This window comes from Branchiostoma floridae, chromosome 3, assembly GCF_000003815.2.
Source record: "Branchiostoma floridae strain S238N-H82 chromosome 3, Bfl_VNyyK, whole genome shotgun sequence".
NCBI lineage: Eukaryota > Metazoa > Chordata > Leptocardii > Amphioxiformes > Branchiostomatidae > Branchiostoma > Branchiostoma floridae.
This window is the reverse complement of record NC_049981.1, coordinates 3,400,349-3,427,575: the sequence shown is the minus strand read 5'-3', so window position 1 is coordinate 3,427,575 and position 27,227 is coordinate 3,400,349. Positions and strand designations below refer to the sequence as shown.

Below are 27,227 nucleotides of genomic sequence, written 5' to 3'. Positions count from 1 at the left end.
ATAGTCGACTCGCCCCATATCAGCTGACAAAGATTCCAAGATCAAAGATGGCGGAACAGGTGTGTGTTTTTGTGTTTAGGTGTTTGTTTGTTTGTGACAACTTCTACAACATTGTTGCCTCAGTTACTGTTGGTTTCTTTTTCTTCATGAAATCCTTTACCAACCCCTTCAACTGTCGATGACTTCATTCTTTATTTTTCCCGGGGAAAATTAAGTTTAGGTTTAGGGAGGAGAGGGGAGGGGGGCGGTTCAATTTTTTTTCCCACGATCTGTCAAAAACTGGTACTGTTACGGTAATAATGAATATTAAAGATAAAAAATTAAAAGGGTGGACACTTTCATCAATTGTAAGTCATCATAATCTCAGCTTGACTAATCATTTGTAAACCAACCGTTTATAGTACTTTAACTTAGTTAAACTTTTAACTTGCAAACTTTTGAAAAAAAAAGAATGTCTCAGAACTTTAGATGTTGCCAATAATTGAACAGAATAGCAACATGTTTTGAGAGTTTCAACTAAACTTTGTTTTTGTTTTGCAATTACATGTTAAGTAAGCCAGTGATTTAATGGGAATTTTTTCTTATAAAATTATTTCTTTAATTAATCAATTTAATGGTGACAAGTTATGTTTTCATGAATCCATTCCAACATTTAGACTGCTAGAAGAACACAGCACATGAACACATAGATATATTCTGGCTGTGCTTTTTAGAAACTTTTTGTCCCCGAAGCTTTTGTGAGTCTATTTGTTCTTATTTTACAGAACCTGTTTTCGTTCGTACCTCTATGCCATCAGAAGCATGGTGAGGAAACAGACCAGAGTCGCGTGACAACGCTACAATTCCAGGCGCAAACTGCCGTGCTTCGTACCGTTCTCCGTCTGGGCGAAACTTCCCCCTCCCAGTGTGGCCAGGTCCGCGCGCAGCTTGCAGGCGGTTCGTACTGCGTCCTGTGTTCTTCCATCCGGGAAAGAATCGTGGCCGACTTCCCAAAGATGTTGACGGATGAGTTGCTATGGTTACTCGTCCCCCCGCACGTGAAAATCCTGGACCTGTCCAGATGTTGCAATGTATCATGGGAAGGGATAGCAAGAGTGATTAGAAGGCAAGTTCATATTATTTTTCAGTCTAGTTTAATCCAGGGTTCTAGCCAGCGTCCGTCCTTCCGTCCTTTGGCAGAATTTCGCAGCAGGGGATGGACAGAAATTTTGCCCATTCCTTCCTTGGTAGCAGACGAAAATTACGCATGTAGTGATATAAAAAATTTTGCAAAGATCTCAAGAAATTCAGCACAGATGCCAATGAACCAAGTCTACTCTACTACTAGTAGCAAAATTTGCCCTTGAAAATGTAGGAAATATTGTTTCAGAGGGTCTAGATTTGAAAATTAGGATTATCATGCCTTTCACATTCGACAGCATTCCATTCAAAATCTAGGTCAACACCAATGTTGATTCCTTAGTAATTCTGGGATTAACTGCTTCCTTTTCATTCATTTATAATATAAGAAGAAAGTCTATTTGTGTATACTTACTCCAATCTAGTCTCCAATTGAATACTGTAGAGTTTTATTCATTCATTCATTATGACTACAACTTGCCACTGCGACTATCTGCTTGTAATTTAGACCCATAACATTACCTTTTTTTGGTCAAAATGCTCATACTTAAAAAAGAGTTGTCTTTCTGGATTTTTGTCTCTTATGTTTCAGCTGCTTCAATTCAAAGTTAATTTGTTCTGAACAGTATGTACATGTGACTCATGCTTATTTTATATATATATATAAATATATATATAAATATATATATATATATATATATATATATAAATATATATATATATATATATATATATATATATATATATATATATATATATATATATATATATATATATATATATATATATATATATATATATATATATATATATATATATATATATATATATATATATATATATATATATATATATATATATATATATATATATATATATATATATATAGACTTAAAAGATTGAAAGTGGTCAGGTTTCTTAACTTACATATAGAACTTGAAGCTAGTACCTACTGTATTTTATGTTCACGGTTTTTGCCATGGCTGCTTCACCAAAAGCTCAAATTAAACCACAGCAAACATATTCCTTCTGTCTTCTGCTCTTGCCACCTATGGCACACCCTTCTCACTACAAAACTCAGTATGTCTTATACATTGTCACAGACTCACAGTATATAATGTAATGTTTGAGGTACTTGCTACAGTGAGGACATACAAATACATACAAGACACATTTGTTTTCAGTTAGCATTCATTCATTTCTCAATGCGACATACTGAATAATGCCAGGGAAAAAGTAACTGTAGTATGTGTTCAGAGGGTATACATACGGTTATATAGGTGACAGTTCATCATGCAAGCCTGTCAAACTGAAAGGTGGACTGTTCTGTCCGTTTGTAGCACCTTTGCTGAGTAAGTAATTTCCGTGTGGTTGTTCATAGAGGTGCCAGGTTTTTCAATACAGTATGTCTATATATAAATTTATACAGTCAGTACTGCATTTAAATTTGCAGCAGGATGGTGCTACCCTGAACTCAAAACCACTGTGAACACTCCATTTACCCTCTATCACAAAATTAAATCCCTGCAAACTTACATGCAGTTACAGTATAGGTTCTCAGTTCAAATCCCTGGGCTTAAACATGCAGGCCCCACTTGACACCTATTTCCTCACGGTGAAATTGAGTACCTTAACATGTACAATGTAGCTTCAGTTACTAGTAGGGACCTTCCTTTGGATGGGAATTAAAGCTAACAGTTCCAAAATGTTTTAGTGGAGGCTCTCTCATAAAGCACATTAACAACCAACCCCATTTATACTTACAGTAGTCTAATGTTTTCCACTGCTTTTGATCAAATTTCATATTAGGCTGCCCTGAGACAGTGGCCACACCTGTGCCACCTGGACCTGTCCTACTGTGGTGACCAGTTCACTGATGACTGTTTCCTCCTGCCTGACATGGAGGAGGAGGAGGCTGGACCAGTCCTGGAGGCAGGGGCATCAGTCTCTCCTAAAAGGAAATGTCGTCCAGGTAGTTTTAATAGTCAAGTCAAGTCAAGTTTATTGCACAACGATTGCATCAGGTACAATGTATGGCAAATAATGTATTACTAGCAACTATACAAACTATCTACAGTAGTATACTAATCTAACGTCATTACTGAATACGAAATATGGTGACATAGTGTATTTCACATTGTTATGACACGACTTGATATACCCTTTTTTGTTACTCTGTGATGGAGGGTAACCTCCAACAACAGAGTATTGTGATCGGTTAAGATGTGATGAGTGTTGCATCTGTATCTCTATGTTCCGTTTGATGCATTCGTATGTGGTCTGGTATGTCATCAGCACTCAGTTGCTCGATGATGCACATTGCTTTGTTTTTTCGCAGTAACTGTTGATATACATTTTGAATATTTTATAATCGATGTAATGATTTCAGATATCACCCCAATATCCCTGGTATTGTAGAGCAGGCCATGCAGTTTTGGGTATGGTAATGAGCTTATCTCCAAGCAGATATGGGGGTTAGCTTATCTCCAAGCAGATATGGGGGGTTAGCGCGGTAGAGGAATCCCTAAACAGATGTTAGAGTCAGGCTTCCTATCACATTGTACTGGTCAGAGCCAGTGTTATAATTATATATAATGTTGTTGCAACTGATGTGGTGGAAATCATAAATAGGTCACGGAGTATGTTACCTTCTGCCACTTGTTTTTGTTTTTGTTTAGTTTGCTCAGTGCAAGGCCATTGACCACTTCTAGGCACTGAACTACGCTCACTGTAGCAGCATCTCTTCTCCCTAAGTCAGAAACTAGTTAAACTAATGGTCTCATTTCTCAATAGACAATAGGCAAAGCGAGGGTTACGAGGCTGCTTGGGAAATACCCTACCCCATTTATTCCGTTAGTTAAGTATGCGCCCCAAATCAAATAAGTACCCTTGATTTGGGGCAAGTCTCAGACAAATCTATAGGACTGAAAGGTGGAATGAAGCTACACAGGCTGTTTTTTAAACTTGATTCACGGCTGTATTTCCAGGCTGCAAGCTGACCAGTGTGGATTTATCTGGGTGCCTGCAGCTGACCACAAAGTGTATCAGGCACCTGACAGGGCTGTGTGGGCCAACTCTGCAGGTCCTCAACATTGCATACACCTCAGTAAGTGATTTGAAGATTAAAAAATTGTTGTTATTGTTGTTTGTTCCAGTCACTGGTTGATAAGACATCCATAATGGTGTGAATTTTTCTTATTCAAGCGGTCTGGAAAAACCGGACCTGAAAAAATTTGGTGGACCGGATGTTGGACTATTGGAAAATGAACAGGTTATATCATCAGGCATTCACACGTTTTGGGGCTTACTGGTCGAGGAAGATAACAAGAGCAAATTAGAGTAGAGTCTATAGTTCCACCAAGTTTTACAGTCAATCGTACAGAGGAAATAGCCTTGTAGGATTTTGAAATGCCAGTGGGAGTCGAATACTCCACGAAACAGATTTCTTTTTAGCCGCACGGACCATTGTTTTGAATATTGTCCATTCACATGACTGGACTTGATTTGACATGTTCTCACATACTAAGTCAGTCTGGACCTGAACCGGATCCTGGACCTGAATTTTCTGTACCGGTACCCACCTCTAGTCTGAGTGGATTAAACCTTACAGTTTGGTCCATGGGCCGATAATCTTGTAAAGTATAAATTACAAAGTCTAAAGTATAAATCACAATTTTGATTTGATGATATACATCTAAGAAAAAAAATTTCAACCATACTTTTTGTTATAGTCACGTTAAGCAGCTGTTAGATAAGTACATATTAATTACTTAACATACATAAACCAACAATATGCCGTAAATTGAAATGAAAATATAGGAAAATAGAGATACTAACAATGTCAAAGTCCAGTCCAACAAAAAAAGAAGATGTAAAAGAACAAAAATTAAGAATCTACCGCTTGGAATACCACACCCTGTCATTAATACCTTACTGACCACTTAGGAATTTCTAAAGGAAGACACCCTTTTACCACCTTTTTTTTTATTTGCACTGTGAGTCTCACATTAGTTTTGGGGTTCCCAGAGGATGTCATCCATATAATGAAATCAACGTGGCAAAGTTAAAATTCAGAGATTACTTCAAAAATGACATAAATTGTTCTTCTTCAGCATCCTTCAGCATCACTAAAAACTGACTTTATCTGCAACAGTTTAATCGCTTTTTACACTCTCTCATAATTGTCTATTGTTTGCAGGTAGACTGCAGTGCATTGTGGTTCCTGTGTGGCTACAGCCTCTCCACTGCCGTCCAATTGGCTGTTGCCGTGGACAACCAGGGGGCGTGTCCCCCCATGCAGGACAGCCGGCTGCTGTCGCCCGAGCTCATCCACAAGATCCTGGCAGGGGAACTTCACCATGGCAACCAACAGCCAATCACAATAGGAGTTCCAGATGGAGAGATGGATGAGGAAAGTAGTACAGAAGGAGCTTTGGGACAAGTTTCTCTAGGAGGAGAGGATTTGTCAGAAGAGAGGACAGAATTGAAATCAAATAAGTATATTGAATTTGATAGCTGTCAGTCTGAGGGTAAAAGTAGTACGGAAGGAGCCACAGCAATTTGTTTCGAAGGAGTACCAGACAATCAAAATCACCTGGAAGCTTCAACAGAAAATTCTACTCTATGTTTTCCAGATACAAACACAGAGGCAAGAATTGTTGCACAACAGGTAAATGAGCAAAAAGAGAATTCTGAAAATGCTGCTTGTAGTGACAATACCAGAAGTAGTATGTATAGAACCAATATTCTCCAAACAGTTGGAGGACATTGTAGTGCACGTGTTTCTTCCAGGGTCCATCTAGACACTGACCAGAAGAATTCTAAAAGTACTTTCTGCCTCGAGGAGTCTTCCAATGAACTTGATGACCTTGACATCTTTGTTGAAGAGGTCATAGCAAACAGCAAACATAGCCTTCAAAATGGTGCAATAGACAACCAACCTTTGACCCAAGAATCCAGAATACCTTTCCATCAATCATTTGCAGGAAGACAATCAAAGAATGGCGATGAGACATTCTGTACACCAATAGATGAAGAGAATTCAAATTCACGTGACCAATCAGAGTCAATACCTAATGAGATTCAAACCAGCAATAGCCAATCAGAGTCTGGTACACTTAACTCTACTGACCAATCAGAAGCAGTTGAAGGCATGTCTTTTGACAGTATTTCTCAGATGAAGGATAGAACTAAAAGTCTGTCATTGGACAATGTTGAATTAATAGTGTCAGAGAAAGAGACTATGAATGGACATTCGGATGTACATAATTATAGTAGAATATTGAATTCACAGTCAGTCACAAATACAACGCTAATGAATTCTTCCAATGGCTGCTACTGTTTGAGTCCAGGCATGTTGCCATCAACCTCCAGACCCAATGTTTCATGTCCAAGGGAAGCCAACAAAGAAACTGTCAAAGCAGGGTCTTGTGGGATAGCAGCAGCAAAGGACTCTGGGACACATGAATGTTACCCATCAGCCTCCAGCCTTGAAGATTCAGTTCTGAAGGAAACCAAGAGTGATACTACAGAAGCAGGGCCTTATGGGATAGCAGCAGCAAAGGATTGTGGGACACCTACATCTGATGTTAACGCTACACGGAAAAAGGACAACTGTGTGTTGCTAAAAGGTGATGGAACAGCACCAGAGTATGATGGGATGCCACCAAGGGATTATGGGTTGCCACCGCCTCAGAGCAAGTATGCCTGGGGTGAAGAAGGAGCTTCAGAAAGACCTCAAAAACTTAAGACAAAGCCAAGAGTGGAAAGAACTTTCCATCTGCAGTCTTACCAACCCAACATCACTTCCCTGGACATCAGTGGGGTGAATATGAGCATGGACAGCACAAGCGTGGACATTGGAAATGCCTGCATGAAGGCCTTCGTCTCAGCCAATAGGAACCTCCGTAAGTTATCTCTCACGTGGAAAGAGATCAGGGATGAGACAGTGGAGTTCATTGGTCAACATGCCAAGGACCTGAGATACCTGTCCATGGTGAGCCCTTGATATTATTGTATCGTGTGACAACACATCAGATTCTATATGTTTATACTTATAGATAATTTTTTTTTTTCCTTTGGGCTTCTTTTACAATCTTCTTTTGATGATACAAAGAAAAATGTTTGATGACAACCTGGACATTGTGCAGTCTGTTTTGGGCTTGTAGTCTTGATAATGATATAGTGTTGCAAGCCTCTGAGTTTCTTGTCAATATTAAACTGAACCATACATGTTTTAGGTCCAGATATTCTGTTCCACAGGACTGGTATATAATGTATTTTTTCTTCCTCATACACTATGACAGATTGACTGTGACAGGACGGCTCCCTTCAGTCTGGCTGCTCTTGGGTACAACTGCAACAAACTAGAGTATTTAGATGTCAAAGGTGAGTTATCATCATCGTTATTATCATCAGCATTGTTTCTAGAAAAAATTGCGTGGGCTGTGAGGCAACTAAGAATAACAGACTATGGAGGTAGCGTGGATTTTCCTCCATCCACGGTGTGGACTTCGAAAAGGCTCAAAAAAGAACAAGAAACAGCTGCCATGACTTCAAGTACCAGAGTTAGCAACCTAGGATTGATGTTTTTGATGTTTAGAAATTCGTAATTGCCCAGAACTATCGTAGAATGGAACTTTTTATCACCAAGCACAGTATCTTCTATCACACTATCTTCTCTGGATAGTTTGAAAGAACGCTTGCAGATAGATGTGCAAAAGTTAGGTGTGACGGGTCTTTCAGTGTAATATAACCGGCTGCTGTCGCACCGCGAGCCTGCAAAGCTGGTGTGTTACGCCGAACGGCAGTTATACTCACTCATAAAGATACAGAAATGTTTTGCTCTAGAAAGTTGATTCACTTGTTCATTGAATAATTAACCAACAGAGCAGGGATGACTCCGATGAGTTTAATTGAGGTTTAAGGTTCGGTCCCTATTGTGTGTTATGGTTATTTAGGAGTTAATTAACTCATTGATTAACTAATTAAATTCTTAACAGCTGAGTTTTATCGGGGATACAATACTGATCACACTAGTTTGTTACAATTTGATACAGTTAATCAATAAGTTGATTAACTTGTTGATTAACTTGTTTACCTACAGGGGTGAGTTTTATCAGGGATACAGGTTTGGTCCCTCTCGTGTGTTATGGAAACTTGATTAAGTCATTGATCAAATTATTAACTTGTTGATAAACTGTTACAATAGGGATGAGTTTTATCGGAGACACAGGTTTGGTCCCTCTTGTGTATTATGGACAGTTGATTAACTAATGATTAACTGATTAACTTATTGTTAACCTACAGGAATGAGTTTTATCGGAGACACAGGTTTGGTTCCTCTTCTGTGTTATGGAAAGTTGATTAACTCATTGATTAACTGATCAACTTGTTAAACCACAGGGATGAGTTTTATCGGAGACACAGGTTTGGTCCCTCTTCTGTGTTATGGAAAGTTGATTAACTCATTGATTAACTGATTGACTTGTTAAACCACAGGAATGAGTTTTATCAGAGACACAGGTTTGGTTCCTCTTCTGTGTTATGGAAAGTTAATTAACTCATTGATTAACTTATCAACTTGTTAAACCACAGGGATGAGTTTTATCAGAGACACAGGTTTGCAATTGGTCCATCTTCTGTGTTATGGAAAGTTGATTAACTCATTAACTTGTTAAACCACAGGGATGAGTTTTATCGGAGACACAGGTTTGGTCCCTCTTCTGTGTTATGGAAAGTTAATTAACACATTGATTAACTGATTGACTTGTTAAACCACAGGAATGAGTTTTATCAGAGACACAGGTTTGGTTCCTCTTCTGTGTTATGGAAAGTTAATTAACTCATTGATTAAATTATCAACTTGTTAAACCACAGGGATGAGTTTTATCAGAGACACAGGTTTGGTCTGCCTCTTCTGTGTTATGGAAAGTTGATTAACTCATTGATTAACTGATCAACTTGTTAAACCACAGGGATGAGTTTTATCGGAGACACAGGTTTGGTCCCTCTTGTGTGTTATGGAAAGTTGATTAACTAATTAACTTATTGTTAACCGACAGGAATGAGTTTTATCGGAGACACAGGTTTGGTCCCTCTTGTGTATTATGGACAGTTGATTAACTAATGATTAACTGATTAACTTCTTGTTAACCTACAGGAATGAGTTTTATCGGAGACACAGGTTTGGTCCCTCTTGTGTGTTATGGAAAGTTGATTAACTAATTAACTTATTGTTAACCTACAGGAATGAGTTTTATCGGAGACACAGGTTTGGTCCCTCTTGTGTGTTATGGACAGTTGATTAACTAATTAACTTATTGTTAACCTACAGGAATGAGTTTTATCGGAGACACAGGTTTGGTCCCTCTTGTGTGTTATGGACAGTTGATTAACTAATTAACTTATTGTTAACCTACAGGAATGAGTTTTATCGGAGACACAGGTTTGGTCCCTCTTGTGTGTTATGGACAGTTGATTAACTAATTAACTTATTGTTAACCTACAGGAATGAGTTTTATCGGAGACACAGGTTTGGTGCCCCTGGTTGTGAACAACCCTCAGCTCCAGACCCTGTCACTAGCTGAGTGTAACATCACAGACCTGTCACTGGACAAGATCGCTAAGTTCTTGGGGGATGGGGTGAGTTGGTAGCCTGGGTACCATCCGGGTAGTACAGTCAAACCTGCCCAAGACGACCACCCGGGGGACCGGACAAAAACGGTCGATTTGGACAGGTGGTCGCTGAGAAGAGTATCGACTTAAAACATGCCCGATGCAAAGTACAAACGGTTTCCGTTGTGTTTAATGCCAAATAGCAAGCACACTGCACGCACGATAAGAAGCGAGGTCTTTAATGTCAAATACAACACGCACATTGTAAACTGTAAATTTAACCCCAAAATCCGACGCAAACTGGCCGATTTCGGCACAGAATCGCGCTAGTTATCATAAAAAATTGATGAAAACCTCAATTTTGAAAATGATGCGGTCGTTATGGGTCCGAATTTGGGCCGGTCGCGGTCGCGTTGGCCAGGTGGTCGTTGAGAAAAGGTCGCTTAATGCTTACGTCAATGGGAAAATAAATCGGGACCGAGAAAAAGCGGTCGAAATGGCCAGGTGGTCGCTGAGAAGAGGTGGTCGCTCGGGCAGGTTTGACTGTAGTTTGCTCTTATGTTTGCTTCTGCTACCCGTCTGGAGACCTCCACAATCAAACCTTTTGTTGTAACAGCAGTTGATGAGTGAATGAAGGAATAGGTTCTAGAGCGCTTGTTCGATGACAACAGGCCCTCCCGCAAGCAGAAAGGGCTTTTCTGGTGTTGGAATGCATTCCTTAATCTGCATGTCTTGGAGCCAATCATTGCCTTCGTCCAAAATTTCATTTGATTCCATACATCAATGTGGTCAAGGTTCCCAGAGAAGCGACTGCATATCATCATCTAAGCGAAAATATAGAAGATGAATTCCACTTTGTTATGAAATGTCCTACCTACAGTAAAGAGAGAGAAATATTGTTTAAGAATATTAGAACCAAAACACACATCTCTCTCGCTGGTGCAGAAAGCGATATTTTCCATGTATTGCTCTCATGTTCAACTCATATATCCGTCTACGTAGGCCAGTTTCTTTATAATGTATTCCAAATGCGAGATCAGATTATTCATACATAACTGTACTATTATTAATAATGTTTTGTTGTTGTTTTGTATGTAGCCTCTTAGTACTACTGTCTGTATAGCTATTAGTTGTTATTAATTGCCATACATTGTACCCTGTGCGATTGTTGAGCAATAAAATTCATTCATTCATTCATTCTAAGCGTATGATAAATGTCAGAGCGAGAAGCGACTGTATATAGTGTACAGTTAACGCCGGTGCAAACTACTTTCCAGATGGTACTCAGGCTTAGTTGGGTCCAGTGTTGTATGGTTTGTTTGTTTGTTCCTTCCTTTTTGCTTCCTTCCGTCATGATATTTATTATTCAATTTGCACATTTGTGTTTCTTAATTTGCTCACTTTTTTAAAGTGTCCTGAAGCATTTGCGAATTCATTTCTTCATTCATCCATCCATTCTTGCAGTTAATTAGGTACACACGTAGAAAACAAGTTGCAAAGAAGTTTTTTTGTTAGGCCAGTAATTGTTTCTTAACATGTATACTTATCTAATATCTTGAAATTTGATAGTACAGAGTTTGATATTCTCTCTTAGACAACACTCGAAAAGCATACAACTTCACCTTGTCAAAACTAGTGTAACAGTGGTGTTCAAGGACTGCTAAACCGAAGACGCCTAACGGCTTAAGCCTTTATGGCCGAACGGTTTGCACGTTCGATTTGTGATCCGGCTGCCCGGGTTTGGCGCGGGTTCGAATCCCGGGAGTCGGGGTGTTGTTTCTTTCTGTTCTTACTCGCCCCTCTGGTTGTTTCACTGGTTCCCACGCCGGCCCTGTGATTAACAGGCTAGTATGTGCCACACAGGGATGTCGAACTCGGAGATTCGAGGACGAATCTTGAAAAAAAAAGAAAAGGGGGAGTAGTGTAACAGTGGTGTTCAAGGACTGCTAAACCGAAGACGCCTAACGGCTTAAGCCTTTATGGCCGAACGGTTTGCACGTTCGATTTGTGATCCGGCTGCCCGGGTTTGGCGCGGGTTCGAATCCCGGGAGTCGGGGTGTTGTTTCTTTCTGTTCTTACTCGCCCCTCTGGTTGTTTCACTAGTTTTGCATTTCATATCAGAGCAATTATCAGGGGCCTCAAACCCTGATCCTTTGAGCTTTGAACACCCTTTCATTTACACCATGCAGCACCCTGCCTCGGTATCATAATGTTTTTATAACTGTTGTTTTTAAATCACCTTCTCTAACCCAGTTGACCTGTCTGGACCTGTCCTGGTGTGAGGAGATCACAGACTCGGGGCTGTCCTGTGTGGTGGGTGCCTGTCGGAACCTGCAGCAGCTGTCCTTGCGGCAGTGCCTGTCTACTAAACACACACTTGTCAGGCTGGGGGAGAACTGCAGGCAGCTTCGGTCTCTCATGATGTCTGGTAAGCATTTTATGTTCCATTCATGCCACTTAACTAGTCTTGGTGCCATCATGCAGGGTTCTTGCCAGGGAAGTTAGGTATAGATAGGAGACCCCTACGCTGTGACTTGTATACGTCCCATGCTGTGATTTGTATCTGAAATGCTGTGATTCGTATCCTCTATACTGTGATTTATATCCCCTACACTGTGATTTGTAGCCCCTATGCTGTGATTTGTATCTCCTATGCTGTGATTTGTATCCCCCTATGCTGTAATTTGTACCCCTATGCTGTGATTTGCACCCCCTGCACTTTGATTTGCACCCCCTACACTGTGATTTGTACCCTTAACGCTGTGGTTTATATCCCCAATATGCTGTGATTTGTACCCCCTATCTATGGTTTGGGCCCGTATGTGTTTCGAACATCATGCAGGGCTCTTCTGTTGTTCTGGAACAAAGGTATTTTGGTCCTCAAAATGCAGAAAATAGTGTTTATAAGAATGAAACGTTCTTATTGAACACTACAGGGCTTGCAAGGGATTTGAACCCTTTAATATAGATTTTGTAAATCTGAAGTTGAACTATTATTAATACCCTAACCACCAGACCTCATGTTGCAGGTGTGGAGGGGATGTCAGACGGGGTGCTGGTCAGTATGGTAGAGAACCTGGGACTTCTGGAAGAGCTGGATGTGAGCTGGAACCTCGGTCAGTACTTCTCTGTATTTATCTCTTTGTTTGTTTGTTTATTTGTATTGCATCTGTGTGTTCAACTACTCTTTTCCAGTGCTAAGTAGAGATAGTATGATTTGACAGTCTTAGGTATGACGTGGCCGGGATCGAACTCATGACCTACCAACAGCAAGGCAAACACTCTACTCACTTGGCCTTGTGCACGAAAGTTATGATATATATTATATGATACAACACAGTGTATTCCGTATCACCCAAGGTACCAACCCGACTACAGGACAGCGAAAGAACCCGCGGGAGTGCTGGGGAATACACCAATGTTGTATTTTATTTATGTCATACCCAGGTTTGAAAACACTGAATTAATTGCCAAACTAGTACTCATAAACAGGATAAAATTCAATGCATTTTTTCAACCTGTGCCAAGAAGTTTATTCTTTAAGAACATCATTCCGAGAAAAATTTAAACAAAAGAAACTCCGTTCGCTTGCACCTGTGATTTCATAAATAGCAATGGCGGGCGTGGATGCTTCGTTCTATTTAATTGATGGAAGCCAGTGTGGTAGAACTAAGAAGCCTAGTGCAATGCTAAACCTTCTTCCAACACAAAAGTGCACAGGGATCAAATTGACTGAAGAAGGTGACAGTGGCTGTTGAAAATTTGAAATTTGTGTGGGCAGAAAGTTTAGCATTACACTATGATTAGATACCAATACCAATACAACGAAACCTGTGTGATACGCAAAATTATCACCTGTATCATGCGTTATTGCAGCCCAGGTATGACATAAAGAGTAAGACATAATACGTGTTTGCCTTACAGACCTCACAGACTTGTCCATCTCTCGAGTCCTTGTCTGTTGCCCCCGGTTACGGGATGCACGACTGGCAGGCCTGAAGAGGATCACATCCAAACCTTTTCTACCCATCATATCAGGTAATTTTCCCTCTTTTAGGCTTGGCTGCTGTCAATTTTCATTTTTGTCTTCTTGGGTGATCGTGGGGTCATGTGGCATAACTGGTGGATGTTTGTCTCAGAATCCAGAGGTCCTACATGTAGGTTCTAATCTTGTTATGCTTCTGATGTTGTGTCCTACACACTTTACACCACTTTGCTTACTTCTCACAAAAATGGGTACCTGACTTCGGTTGGCCAGGTAAAAGGCGGTAAAAAGAATCGGGATGGGCTACATTATACGGTGCACGAGTCATACTTTTTGTAAATCTTATGTTTTTGTCTGAAAAAAAGAAAAGGTTTGGTTCTATTTGTGTGTGGGAAAAATGTAAGCTGCGAGTCTGTATACTGTAAATGCAGAAATGTTTTGGGTTGGTTTTATGTTCAATTGCTTTTTGCAGTGGCCACTTCATGGCAAAGTCAAAAACACTGCAAACATTTTGGCATAATTACAGTGATATTATATTATATATATTGCTACCGCACTACTGCAAATTCAAATCCACTGCGAACACTCAATATTCCTGCAAGTACAAATGAATGGATCCATGAACTGAAATGCTATACTTGTTGCACTTCCTGCAGATCTTGCCAGGTGGCGCCGATGCCAGTCCCTACTGAAGCTGAAGGAAAAAGAGAGGCGTGTGTTCCTGGAGGAGGGAGAGGAACAGTGGTCCAGCGATGAGGTCAGAGAAACTCAAAAGTGAAAGTGATCTTAAACCAGTTTAGCTCTCTCTCTCTCTCTCTCTCTCTGACCGGTTTAGCGTCCGTTCTTCCCTGTAGCAGGGGTTGGACGTGTCGCCAAGACGTTTTGGTTTAACTGCTGCTCTCCATCCATCATCTTCGCCTGGGGCAGCAAATCAAACACAGAACACAACTTGGCAAGGATTTGAAGCGGGGGTTTTTACGGTTGAATGCCCTTTCTAACACCAACTCTGCTCACAGCCACCAGAGTCCGGCTGGGTTTCTTAGAGTTTTCCTTCTCTTGAGTCGGTCGGTGTTTCAGGTTACTTGGATGAGTAAATCCTCCTCGGAAAACCGTCTGGTGAAGAGTCCGTTGGGTTGTTTATCCTCACTAAACAGACAATCATCCTCCGGTCGTGACAGAGAAGACAGACACTAATCTATGTACAATATTAATAATCTCCAGGCAGATGTACCGATGGCAATTAAAGAGTTTAGCTGTTCTGAGCCACCAGAGATCTGCCTTTCCTGAAACAGGGAGGAGCATTTCTATTCAATAATTGTGATATGGTTCCTGTGGTATGGGTAGAATATAAAATTAATATTTTTGGTTAGTGTGAATGAATGTATATTGTACTTTATTGCTTGATGACACACATAATTGTATAGTATACGAGGGGCGTGCAATAAGAAATGCCCCTGACCCACTTCCAGTTGTTTGATCTAGATGAAATGTTGTATGTGTAATGATTCATATCTTCTTGGGTTATGTTGCAAAAAACAGTTCTGAACTAATTGTGGTTTCTGATTTACTGGTGTTTGAACTGAGTCAGGTGTGAAATGGACCAGGTGTGAAATGGAGCCAGTTGAGTGTCGCTCAGTGATCCGGTTTTTGTATTTGAAAGGACGCACACCAAAGGAGACTTTTGATGAGATGAAAGAAACTTATGGTGATGATGCCCCATCATATGACCTTGTAAAACGCTGGCATCCTGAATTCAAACATGGTCGGAAGTCTGTGGAAACAGCTCCCAGACTCGGTCGTCCCTCTTCTGCCATTGATGAGGCATCTGTTGGAGGACCAACCTGGGGTGTCCTACAAAAACGGTGTCCAGAGCTGCATCAAACGATGGGAGAAATGCATAACTCTGGGTGGTTCCTATGAAGAAAAAGGCTAATAACTGTGCTAAGTTTCATTAATCTCCTGCTATGGTAAATGGGTCAGGGGCATTTCTTATTGCACGCCCCTCGTACAACTTCTGTCAATGAATACCTTCTGCTGTTCTCTTCCAGGAGTATGAAGACTTGTACATCCCCCATCGCTCGGCAAGTTACGCTCCGTGTTTGCGTGATCTCGACCTGGAGTATTCCGACAGCGTCAATGACGATTTCCTAGCGGAGATCGTTGCCGTTTGTCACGGTACGCTGCGAATCCGAGACTACTATGGGGAGCTTCTCCAGCCAAAGTGGACAGGGAACATGCACTTCTTCATGTAGGCAGCCTGAAGTGAATTCTTTGTTTTCAAGCATACAATGTCTTCAATGAACTATATATGTACCTCTTCCACAGTCTTTATGTATCGAAACAATGGGACTTTAAAGGAGTCCTAAACAGGGTTGTAGCCAGCTCGAAATCATTTTCCGTCACCTCGATTTTGAATGGCTTTGGCGCAGCATTCCTATGGAGATCCAGGGGCATGGTCCCAAGGAAATTTTGAAATCTAGACCCTCTGAAACACTATTTCCTGCATTTTGAGGGTAAAATTTTGCTCACAGAGGATGGAATGGGCAAAATTTTTTCCGTCCCCAGCTGCAAAATTCAGTCAAAGGACTAGCTACAACACTGGTCCTAAACTGCAGAAGAGAGTATTATTTTCTGATAGATATTATTAGGAACTAAAAAAACCCATACTACCTCACAGTACCCACAAGTCCCATGTGCATCAAAAAAACATTTGGTATTCTACTAAACCCTCCAAGTAGTCTTTAATTAAATTAAGTAATGTCAGGCTATGGCTGAATACAATGTGTTTAACATGGCCTGACAAAAGTTTACTTACAAAACCAATCTGAGGGGCGATGTTAAAAACTTGTCTAGTCATATATTTTATTAACAATTGGTCTTCGTGCACATAGCCCCTCATTTACGACGAAAATATGCAAGGAAGTGTCTAATATAGTATGCAATATAGGATATACATGGGTAGGGTCTGCATGGGTTTGGTGGGTGTCATATTGTTGTACAAACACGGGTTGCGTATTTCACCACAAGTGAAATTCTAAAAAAAATTGGCAGTGTTTTTATCTGTGATACATAATCTAACAAGTATTGCAAAAAATAACACTCCCTTCTGGCATTTAGGACTCCTTTAAAGCAGAGGTGTGATTACATGGGTGATGATTTGTAAGTGTAACAGTTTGGGTCTTTGAATCCTCTGACATGCTGCAATGTTGTGCGCTTTATACACTTTTGTTCAGGTGTAAAATTGGATACCTGACTTCAGTTGTGAGATATATAATTGTGGAAGGAGAGAGATGTGTTCCGCCTTCCAAAACAGTGCCTTAGACACAGTGAATGACTGTAGATTATCCTTTGTATGATAGCGATAGAAGCATTATAGGCTATAGAGTCCATTCCAAGACACCATGCGGATGTTTGTTGCCATTGTTTAGAATTGATTTTAAAGTTTTGTAATTATATGTCTTGGACATTTGATACTTCAGAAATATTTCTAACACTGTTTCAACTTTATAAATATTTCCTTGGTCCTGTAAAACTTTTGGAAATATTCATGGTGTGGAATTGGATACTTCTAATGGTTTCTAAATAATGATAACAGCATTCTACCATTATTTACCATTTTCTACCATTTTTTGTAAATGGTTCGGTGGGCTGGGAAGATAGCAATTCACACATCCTTGCAAAGTATGGTTGGGTGCCATGCAACAATGGCCCACCACAAAGGATCCACCAGTGCCCAACAGTGAAATCTAAAAATATACAGATGCAACAATAGGGCTTACTTTTATGGGGGCAATAAACTAATTTTACCATTTGGCAAGGTTTACCATTTTTTGTAAATATTTGTAAATGTGAAATAATCACAGAGAGGTTTCACAATTATTCTAAATAAAGATATTTTTGTACAGTTACTTTCAAAATGTTTCTAAAATATTCAAAGAAATTCAAATAAATGAGTATTTTCTTAGTCAATTTTTTGAAAATAATTTAATTATTGTGGCTCAGATATTCTTTTATTCAAAATAATTCAGACTAATTATAAATATCGCCTAAAAACCCTCATGGTGTCTTGGAATGGACTCTATGTGTGAAATAAATTTCCAAACTTTAGATTCTTGAATAGTGCAATGAAATTTATGTTTAATACAGCTTCCTACATTTACATTGTGAATTTACAATAATACAAAGAAGAAAAATACTAAGAGTAGATGTTTATATGTACATAAGGCCACACTAATTTTATTTGTTGTTTCTTCGATTTCCCGACCCTATTTTTCCGGTTTGAAAGAAAAAAAAAATTTCAAATTAATGGCCACACCTTGTGTTGACAAAATTTCACTGCCTCTCCTTTTTCAAATTAACTATGGGCCTCAAATTCTAGTAGCTGTACATGCCTATTTTGGACGGTACATTTGTCATTTTTCTTCAAACTTTGACCTTTGCTACCAGGGACCCCCTAAATGTTCAAATGCTGTTATTTCTGTTGTGTAAATTGAGTAAGCCCCTCAATCTCTCCTACCCCCGACTTGTTGCAAAAGTTTTTTTCCATTTTTTTTTTTCGACCGACCGACCCAATTTTTTTCTGAAAAAATCCGAGAAACAAATAAAATTGGTATGGCCTAATGTGATTGTTAACACGTGCTTTAATAGCCCACCGGGGCAAAAGTGTACAATAGATGTCCTCATTCATTTATTCATTAACTGAGCTAACCTATGAGCTACTGACTATAGCCTATCTCATCCTGTCAATCATTTTGACAGGTGCCAATCACTTTGACAGGTGTCAGCACCCTACCACCATTCACACTGGCACAACTTCCAAAATAAAGAACATAAAGCCATGTAATTTAACCAATCACCAACTTTATTATAATTCCACAATTCTAAAAGTTCATCAAAGTAATTCCATAACTTTAAGATACTTGGTTGGAACATATATTGTACAGAAGATTGTAAGATGATAATTTATTAAAGAACTTTGTTACACATTGATGGTAAAAATGTGTATGGATGTTGATGTTCTGTGTCTTAGATTCCTTTATTGGAGTTCGGTTGATTTTTTTTGTAATATGTGTAAATGCATATAATGTCTAAGGACGTGGTAAGCGTGTACGTTTGTGCGTGTGTGTGTGTGTGTGTGTGCGCGCGTGTACACCATATTTCTTTTTATTGTATGTTTGACCCAATGTGTTTGTGTGTACACCATATTTATTTTAATTCTATGTTTGAAACACTACAATACTTAATGTGAAAGAATCGAAAGGTTAAATGAAAGCTACATCAAAGATTATTCTTCGTTCTTAGAATCAATATTTAGTAGACTTAACCCTCAAGATAAGAAATGATTTTGTGTGGTTTGTCATGGCGGGCCAGTTCTTTGAGGCAGAGTTTAATTTATATTGTCTGAAAGCATGTTAACGTTTGGACAGAATTAAGGTGAACATTTACTTTCGGTTCTGTCAGAAATTGTCACTTGAGGGTTGATCTACGATGCCGTGGTTGTCAATCGTCTTCTTAGAAGCCATTCTTGGAAGACAAGTATTTCATCTTCATTACGGCATTTCGCAGTTTCTCCACCAGGCCACGCTTGCTACCTATAGAACAACAAAGAGGGGTTGGGATCATGAATCTGTACCAAATGAAGAAAAAACGACAGACCACCCAAAAAAATGTACATGTATCTCCATATAAGCAGTTCACATATCTTCATAAACAAGGTCAAACTATTAGAAAAGTGGAAATTCTGCTGCAGTACTAAGATCACACACCAGGGGTCCAAAATTGACCTTGCCGTTCATCTTTTCAAATCCTTAGCATACTAATTACCATAGCAATCCATGTAGGTGTTCTAAAGTTATGCTGGCCAGAAATATCCAAGAAGCACAAAAACTCCTGGTGTGACAGTGCGTGTGACCTGGGTACTGCAGCAGAAGTTTCGGATTGTGTATCTTTGTCCTGGATCTTCCCTGGGGGACTGACGGGATCAGGCAGCTAGTTCAGTTTATACGGTGACCCAAGACAGTCAGGCCCGCCGATCTCCTATCAGCGCCCCGGGGAGTTTTTGCCCGATAAGGTCCACCTGCCCTTTGAAAAGGGTTACGCGATAACTCCTTCGGGCTCAAACTCCCCAGAGCGCTATTGTGAGATCGACGGGCTGACTGCCTTGGCTCCCCGAACAAATCTCGCTAGCTACCCGGTCCTGTCTGGCTCCCAGGGTTTCCTTGATCCAGCTATGGTCTTGATATATCTCCTTGATATATTTTGATAAGAAATTATGTACGTTTGAGCCACCTAGTTTTTTTTTTGAAGGCTTACTTTTGGCGGTGCTCGCTACGGTCACCGTGCCGTCGGCGCCCCCGCACATATCCCCCGTGTGGTCCCCGGTGCAGGGCGAGTTGCACTCGGCATCCGGGGCGGCGGTCAGGCCGCTCAGGTCCGCCAGGCACGTACAGTACTTCCCCTCACCTGTAGCTGTTGGGGATACGGAGGTGTCACCAAAGATTTTCAACCCACATCCGTAACTCTATCTTTATAGCCGTATCTCTATAACTGCCTTTCGGTGTACAGCTTCATATTCAATTTATATTTGAAGTTTTATATATTTATTTTGATAACCAGTATTAACGTCTTTCGGCGTCAAGCATCAAATTTTGTATCATTGTGTATAATCTGTATGGCCGGTATAACCACCCCATTTGGCCTAACACACCAGTTTCTGTATCTGTATTGTACATTTGTACCAGTATAACGACATTAGGCCTAACACATTCGGCCTAACACGCCAGCTTCTGTATCTGTGTAGCCAGTATATCACACTTCGGCGTAACACACCAGCCTCTATTTCTGTATCTACATAACCGCTTTACGGAGTTATTCGTCTCTATTAGGCTACCTATAGGTACGCTGGCCATGGCTATCAGATTATAGGGGAATAGTTTGCTAGGGTGTGTGGCTTTTGTTGGATGCGATAGGCCCTTTATTCCCATTTTTGCCGAACTCTACAATTCGTACCGACATAGGAAGCTCTGGTACAGGCTAACCTTCTTACTTAGAAGGTTTAATCAAAAGACGGTTTTCAGGTGAAAAATAAGCGCTATCCTCTGTCGATCTTAAATATGGCCTATCTTCCATCGATACGCCCGAAGATCGTGGATAATGTGAAAGGGGTATTAGAACTACAACCGTTTCTGGTGGCATGCATGTCGGTTGAGCCACACAGTCAAAATCGAAATAATATTGGTTGCGATTCTATTTCTGAAGAGACAGTTTACGCCAAGCATTTTGTTCCTTCCTAGATAGACACGCCTGACAAAAGGCGGTATCTCACTGCATGCTTAGGGCACCGGTGCGGCACTGAGGGGTTTGTTCACTGTGGCACTGTTGTGTTATTTTCGCCGACTTAAAAAAAAATTAGATATTGCGCAATAGGTTAAGACACAGAAGACAACAAAATACACAAAACGTGAGAAAATTCGTTCTTTATCTCTGAATTTCGTTAACCTTTCAAACCCCGGGGTGCCGCAACGGTACCCCAGATGCAGTGAGATACCACTACAATGTACCTGCCAATTAGAGTTTGCCTTAAGGCTATTTCCTATGTATAGAGCTCTTAGTCACGTCAATTGACCAATTAGTACTGTAATTTTCAACACAAAGGATCCCAGTGGACACTTGCCAGATAAACATATAACACATATCATCAAAAGACAATTAAAGACCAATTGTTCTAATTCGTACTTATTATAAAACTACAATGGGAGATCAAGAAGTTTTTCTGACATGTGAAAAACAACAGAGGGCCAGCTGAAACTCATTTGTTCAAGCTGAATTATAGGCGATTGATAGGACTGGGCAGTATCAGAAAGGTCCCTGTTGCGTATCAGTTAAAAGGCCGTCAGAATATATTAATTGTGAAAAATCAAAGTCGGAAAAACTCTGGATACTGAAAACTCTGCTTGGGGATAGTTTCGTCATTTGACCTTTCTGTGGGTGTTGGCGTAAGTTAGTATCGGGGGTAGGGGTGACATTTCGCCATTTTCAACACATCGTGGCGAGATTTTGCACCGGGAAGGTTCTAACATACAGGTGCCATAATACCGCCACCTCAAAAAACGTTGTTATAGGGGCCTTCTCAAGATTGTCTTCAACACCTTAATATCTGAATTGTATTACATTCAAGATATTAACATTCGGTGTTCAAGACAATCTTGGGAAGACCTCTATACTAACGTTTTTGAGGTGGCGTTATTTTGGCACGGTGGAATTATGATAGTCGATGTTAATGTCGGAAGGAAAAATTTTCTGTGTGCACGTGCCTGACTACAAGGTTCCCGATATACATGTATATCTCTTTCTGGGCATATAAAAACATTCCATGTGAAAAACCTGGTGCATGCGATGTGTTGAGAATGGCGGAGCAATGACCAAGTGTTCGCCTTTCATTCGGTAGGTCGTGAGTTCGATCCCCGACCGAGTCATAACCTTAAAAAAATAATTCATGCTGCTTTCTCCGCTTAACACTTGGCACAAACGAGGAAGAGTATGGGAGTTAAACACACATCACTACCAGCGGACTTAGCCCCCTGCTGTAGTCGCTTGCACAAATGTGTGGCACAAGGGCAACAGAAATGGAGATGGGCTCCACCCCTAAAGGTGCGCTCCCACCGCACTTGTGTCAAACTTGCGTCACTGCAGGGTTCGTTCACTGCGTCACTATTTTGTAATTTTCTCCGACGTTTTATGATTTAGATGTTGCCTAATACGTACAATTATGACTCAAAAGACGACAAAATACACAAAAAGAAAGAAAATTCGTTATTCATCTCTGAAATTTGAGTATCTTTCGAACCCCGCAGTGACGCAAGCTTGACAAAAGTGCGATGGGAGCGCACCTGTTTTAGATGCACGGGCAACTTTAAGTACGTACGTACCTGCATATGCCTTGCCTTGGGCGCCACAGTGTGCAGCGCAGTCGACGTTGGTCATGTCGGCGGACTCCGCATCCGCGGAAACGGTGGCATCATCTCCTTTGTAACAGCCTATCAAGGACTGGGCGGATACCACTCCTGCAAACAAACCATAGTCTCGATTTAGACAGTTTACCTCAAGAAGGGTGTATCAATCCGCTACTGAGAAGCAAGGAAAAATCGTTTAATGGTCGAGGTTTAAAAGACGGATGAAACATAATATTTCCATCATTAGCTTTTGAAGTATTTAACGAAGTCAGTATCATTTGGCATTTCTGCAGATAGGAAGGCAAAGTTTTATTTGTAAACAGGCTATTAGAACAATAACTTTTTTTATTCAAGACAAATCTACAATGTTTCCTACCAAAGGTTTTTAAATTCCTAAGCTTTTGTCACCAGTAATGAATAAACAGTGGTTCCGTATTCAAGTAAAAACTCTTTTGTTACGATTCTGTCACAAGAAGCCGAGCATGGCCCCCAGACCTTCTCTGTGGTCTGTAGTTGACCGGCAAAGTTTGACAAATCGAACTCGGGTATTTTTACAGTCAACTCAAACTCGGGAAAGTCATGTTCTTCTTAGTTGCGATTAGTTGAGTGAGCTTGAGCTAGAATAGGCGGGATTACGGAGACCTTTGTTGAAGAATGGTGGGGAGTTAAATCTTGTAAGGTCTTAAATGCGTAATGTTCAGGGGCTTTGTTGGCACAACTTGATATAATGCATAAACATGGGGGTTTGTGGCGTAAATTTAGTATAGAGGCCAAAAGTTCTGAGTTCGAATCCAGTCGTGCTACTGAGCTTGTGCCCCATCGGAAAGCACTATTTCCGGCTATCCTCACTTCAACCAGATGTAAAAATGGGGGGCGTCGGGCGTGGCGTAACTGGTAGAGCGTTCGGCTCGGAATCTATGGGTTCTGAGTTCGATTCCCACCGTGCCCCCGACGTTGTGCCCTTGGGAAAGGCACTTAACACGACTTTCCTTCTGTCTGTACCGTGTATGTGGCATTGTTAATATAAGTTACAAAAACTTGAGTGCAGTGCCACATCGTCCTCGTCTGTCCAAAAAGCAAATAGAAAAAAAATGGGGGGATGCCTTACCCCGGTTGGGGTGGTACGGGTTAGACAACGCCTTCCATAACCATATCCCAGACACAGTGGATGACACCGACTACCCTTACTAAAGCTAAGGGCACAACCCGCCATACGTGCAATTTGTCTGCCACGTATTTCTGAAAACGTTCAGGCTGTACAGGGCAGGCGAGTCGCCCGAACGTTCGAATCTGCAGCCCGATGGCACACAAAGTTTTCCTTGCACGTAAAGTTCTACGGCGTGTCTGCGCTGTCCAAAATCCGTCGGATTCCCTACGAGTTCGTGTGGATGCGGTACTTTACACTTAACACAATCCCCAAATATTGCCCACGTACGTTAAAACAACTTTACAATGTTTTAATATACGTACCAATCAGAAGGAGCAGTACGGCAGGAGCAGCCAAGATGCGTGCCATCTTAAGTAAAGGATGTCTTGAGTCACTTGAGACGATGTCTTGAGTCACTGACGAAGGTGGAATAAAACATGCGGGAGTTCTGCGCTTACTTAATACTGTTAACTATGCCCCAAGGGATGTTACAAGTAATAACCACGTGTAACAAAAGGACCTCATTATGTTTCGGTTACTTTGAAATGTGACGTGTAATTTCCTACGATAGTATACAGGCGCATGGGGGCCTGTACGGGGGTTCTTGACAACACGCGTTGCGCTAAATTCTGAAGCAGCGCTCGCGCTTTCCGCTCTGAAAGTTTGGAAGGGAGTTACACAAGATGTGGCCTCCTTTTACAAAATACAGGACTGAAAATTCTTTCCCAACGAAATACCAAGATTTGAAATAGCATGTCTACAATTTACGGAAGAGGGGTACTCAGGGCCCAAATATACCCCCGATTTGGGCGGGGAGCCTTTCCATCATATCCTTAGGCTACAGCAAGTAAATTTTATGGATGACATCCTTTGCAGATTGCAAAAATAATGAGATAGGGCGAAAAATATACAAGATGGGTAAAAAAAACAAGATTTTCAATATAGACACCATACACGTTGTAACAAGAAATAAAGTGACAAAACACGTTAACATGGTAGCACAGACAACAAGGTATTCATTCCTGTATGCAGGAATCAAACTAGTGTAGTGAAAGTGACACCAGTGTGGTAGAATGGTATCACTTATCAAGTTGGCAATTACACTCATGACTTCCATAGCACGTGGTGCGAGTTTTACAATTTTCCAACTAGTGTCACTTCTACAACTACAGCCATGGCTACTTCGCTAGTGTCACTTCGACAAATACAATCATTAGGCTACAACACAACATAATTTCCAATTTTGGCACTTTCTGGTCATTTTGACTATCTCCGAAGAAGAAAAATTCTTGTTTTTTTTTCCTGAAATCTGGCGAAATTTAATGAGCGCGTAGATGTCATCCATACAATCTACTTGCAGTGGCCTTACAAGATAGTGACCAGAACCGCATATTCAACTCATCAATTAAACTGTTTAAACATGATTACGCGATTCTTTCTTAACAGGTGGGTTTAATGACCGGTCATTTTGCTTGAGACTACCCAGGTATTGTCCGCAATGACTGGTCATTTTGATTGAGAGAGACCAGGTACTATTTGTAGACAAGGTTGCTATGGTATACGTTAGATCTTGTGCCGTTGTTGGAAAAGGCACTTTGCACTACTTTTGTCATCCCATTCCAGGTGAAAATGAGTACCCAGCTGCGGTTAAGGTGCCCTCTCACTGCACTTGCGTCACGCTTACGTCACTGAGGGGTTCGAAAGATACTCAACGAAGTTCAGGGATAAAGAGCGAATTTTCTTACTTTTTGTGTATTTTGTCGTCTTCTAAGTCATACGTAAAAGTATTAAACAATATCTAAGTTATAAAAAATCGGAGAAAATAACAAAACAGTGACGCGGTGAACGAACCCCGCAGTGACGCAAGCTTGACGCAAGTGCAGTGAGAGGGCACCTTTAGGGACGTTCTTCGGTAGGACATCAAATAGGGGTCCGGTGTTTGAGGAAAGCCACACCTGGGTGGAGCACGATGCTTGAAGAAACTAATATCTAATTTAGGCTAACGTCACATTTCCAAACCGGGGCCCGTCCGGGCTGTCTGTGGAAACGTAAAATAGAAATGTACACGTATAAAACTATACACAAATAATGCCCACGACTATTCTCTTTACGTCTTGTGTAGTTTGGGGTCTTCTATATCATACTTTTCGCTCCCGAAAGCTGCCCGGCCGGGCCCCGGTTTGGAAATGTGACGTTTAAGCGTTAGGCTTAGGTCCCATTTGCAAACCGGGGCCCGGCCGGACAGCTTTCGGTAGCGAAAATAATGATATCAAAGACATAGAATAAGATTCATGGGCATGATTTGTATATATTTCTAGGTATACATTTTAATTTTTCGTTTCTTAAAACATCCTGGCCGTGCCCCGATTTGGAAATGTGACGTAAGAATGACCAGTATCCTTTGGGTGGTTTCCGTGCCACATGTTAAAGGGTCATCTGGGCTTTGTGAAGTGGTGACCAGTGAGTTGGAAAAGATGCAAACCTGCACAAAGAACTCCTTAGTATTAATGACAGTGTCTTCGTACACAAACCTTTTCATAGCGAAAATCGGAGAAAATTTACACAGCTTATGATTTACCTGGCACTATTGATTCGAATGAGATGGCTGATGTACAACCAATATCACCAGTGCATATTCTCGGAGCAGATGGAGGGACCTGGTAGCCTGGGTGCCCTCCGATTTATACTTCCGGATGGGCCCTGTAGTAATCGGATGGTACCCAGGCTAGGAACGGGAAGACCTGATGTCTTAATATAAGAATAACTCGTTTCACCTATGTGAGGTACTATCTCTCATGATCGTACGTGACGCTAGCACAACCGGAGTCTTTGCGTGGGAACTTGAAGGGAAGCCGCTAGGTGTCGCAGCGACTTGAGCCTCACTGGCGACGGAAGTGTCAGTAAGCTACTCTCCAAGCAGAGGATGGTGGGGAAATTGAGACCTTTTTCTTATATGCCATCTTTTTCTGTCAGCTAACCCCGCCAGAAAAGAAGGCGTATAAGAAAAAGGTCACAATTTTTCCCATCATCCTCTGCTTGAAGAGTATCAGTAGGCCCCACACTAGGGACATACAGCTGGTAATAACTTGAGCTGCCACACCTTGAGCTGCCACACCTTGAGCTGCCACACCTTGAGTGCCACACCTTGAGCTGCCACACCTTGAGCTGCCACACCTTGAGCTGCCATACCTTGACTACGTTTATATCAATTTTGTCCCATATCTCAGGTGAACATGAGTGTCTATCTTTCGATACGGACGTCCATAGGGAATGGAACGTAAATGTGTTTTTTTATCTATTTTGCTTTTGGACAGATGTGGCACTGCACTCAACTTATATCACCAGTGCCACATACACAGTACTGACAGAAGGTAAAGGTAGACTTTTCTTTCACCTCCCCCACCGAAGT

The 27,227-nt window shown here is 40.9% G+C and overlaps 2 protein-coding genes across 2 annotated transcripts; one reads left to right on the top strand and one right to left on the bottom strand.

Moving 5' to 3' along the window:
- Positions 1 to 8: 8 nt before the first annotated feature.
- Positions 9 to 17,099, top strand: LOC118411092. The gene is made up of 13 exons (XM_035813125.1): positions 9 to 59; positions 765 to 1,105; positions 2,501 to 2,522; positions 2,929 to 3,091; positions 4,107 to 4,225; positions 5,318 to 7,114; positions 7,425 to 7,506; positions 9,629 to 9,762; positions 11,989 to 12,163; positions 12,765 to 12,851; positions 13,660 to 13,773; positions 14,377 to 14,477; positions 15,769 to 17,099. The coding sequence occupies exons 1-13, from the start codon at positions 48 to 50 to the stop codon at positions 15,970 to 15,972; spliced, it is 3,351 nt and encodes a 1,116-aa protein (XP_035669018.1). The 5' UTR covers positions 9 to 47; the 3' UTR covers positions 15,973 to 17,099.
- Positions 17,100 to 18,560: 1,461 nt separating this feature from the next.
- LOC118412654 lies at positions 18,561 to 24,288 on the bottom strand. Its single transcript, XM_035815656.1, has 4 exons — positions 24,142 to 24,288; positions 22,648 to 22,782; positions 20,033 to 20,188; positions 18,561 to 19,311 (listed from the first exon to the last, which is right to left on the bottom strand). The coding sequence occupies exons 1-4, from the start codon at positions 24,185 to 24,187 to the stop codon at positions 19,232 to 19,234; spliced, it is 417 nt and encodes a 138-aa protein (XP_035671549.1). The 5' UTR covers positions 24,188 to 24,288; the 3' UTR covers positions 18,561 to 19,231.
- Between the last annotated feature and the right edge of the window lie 2,939 nt (positions 24,289 to 27,227).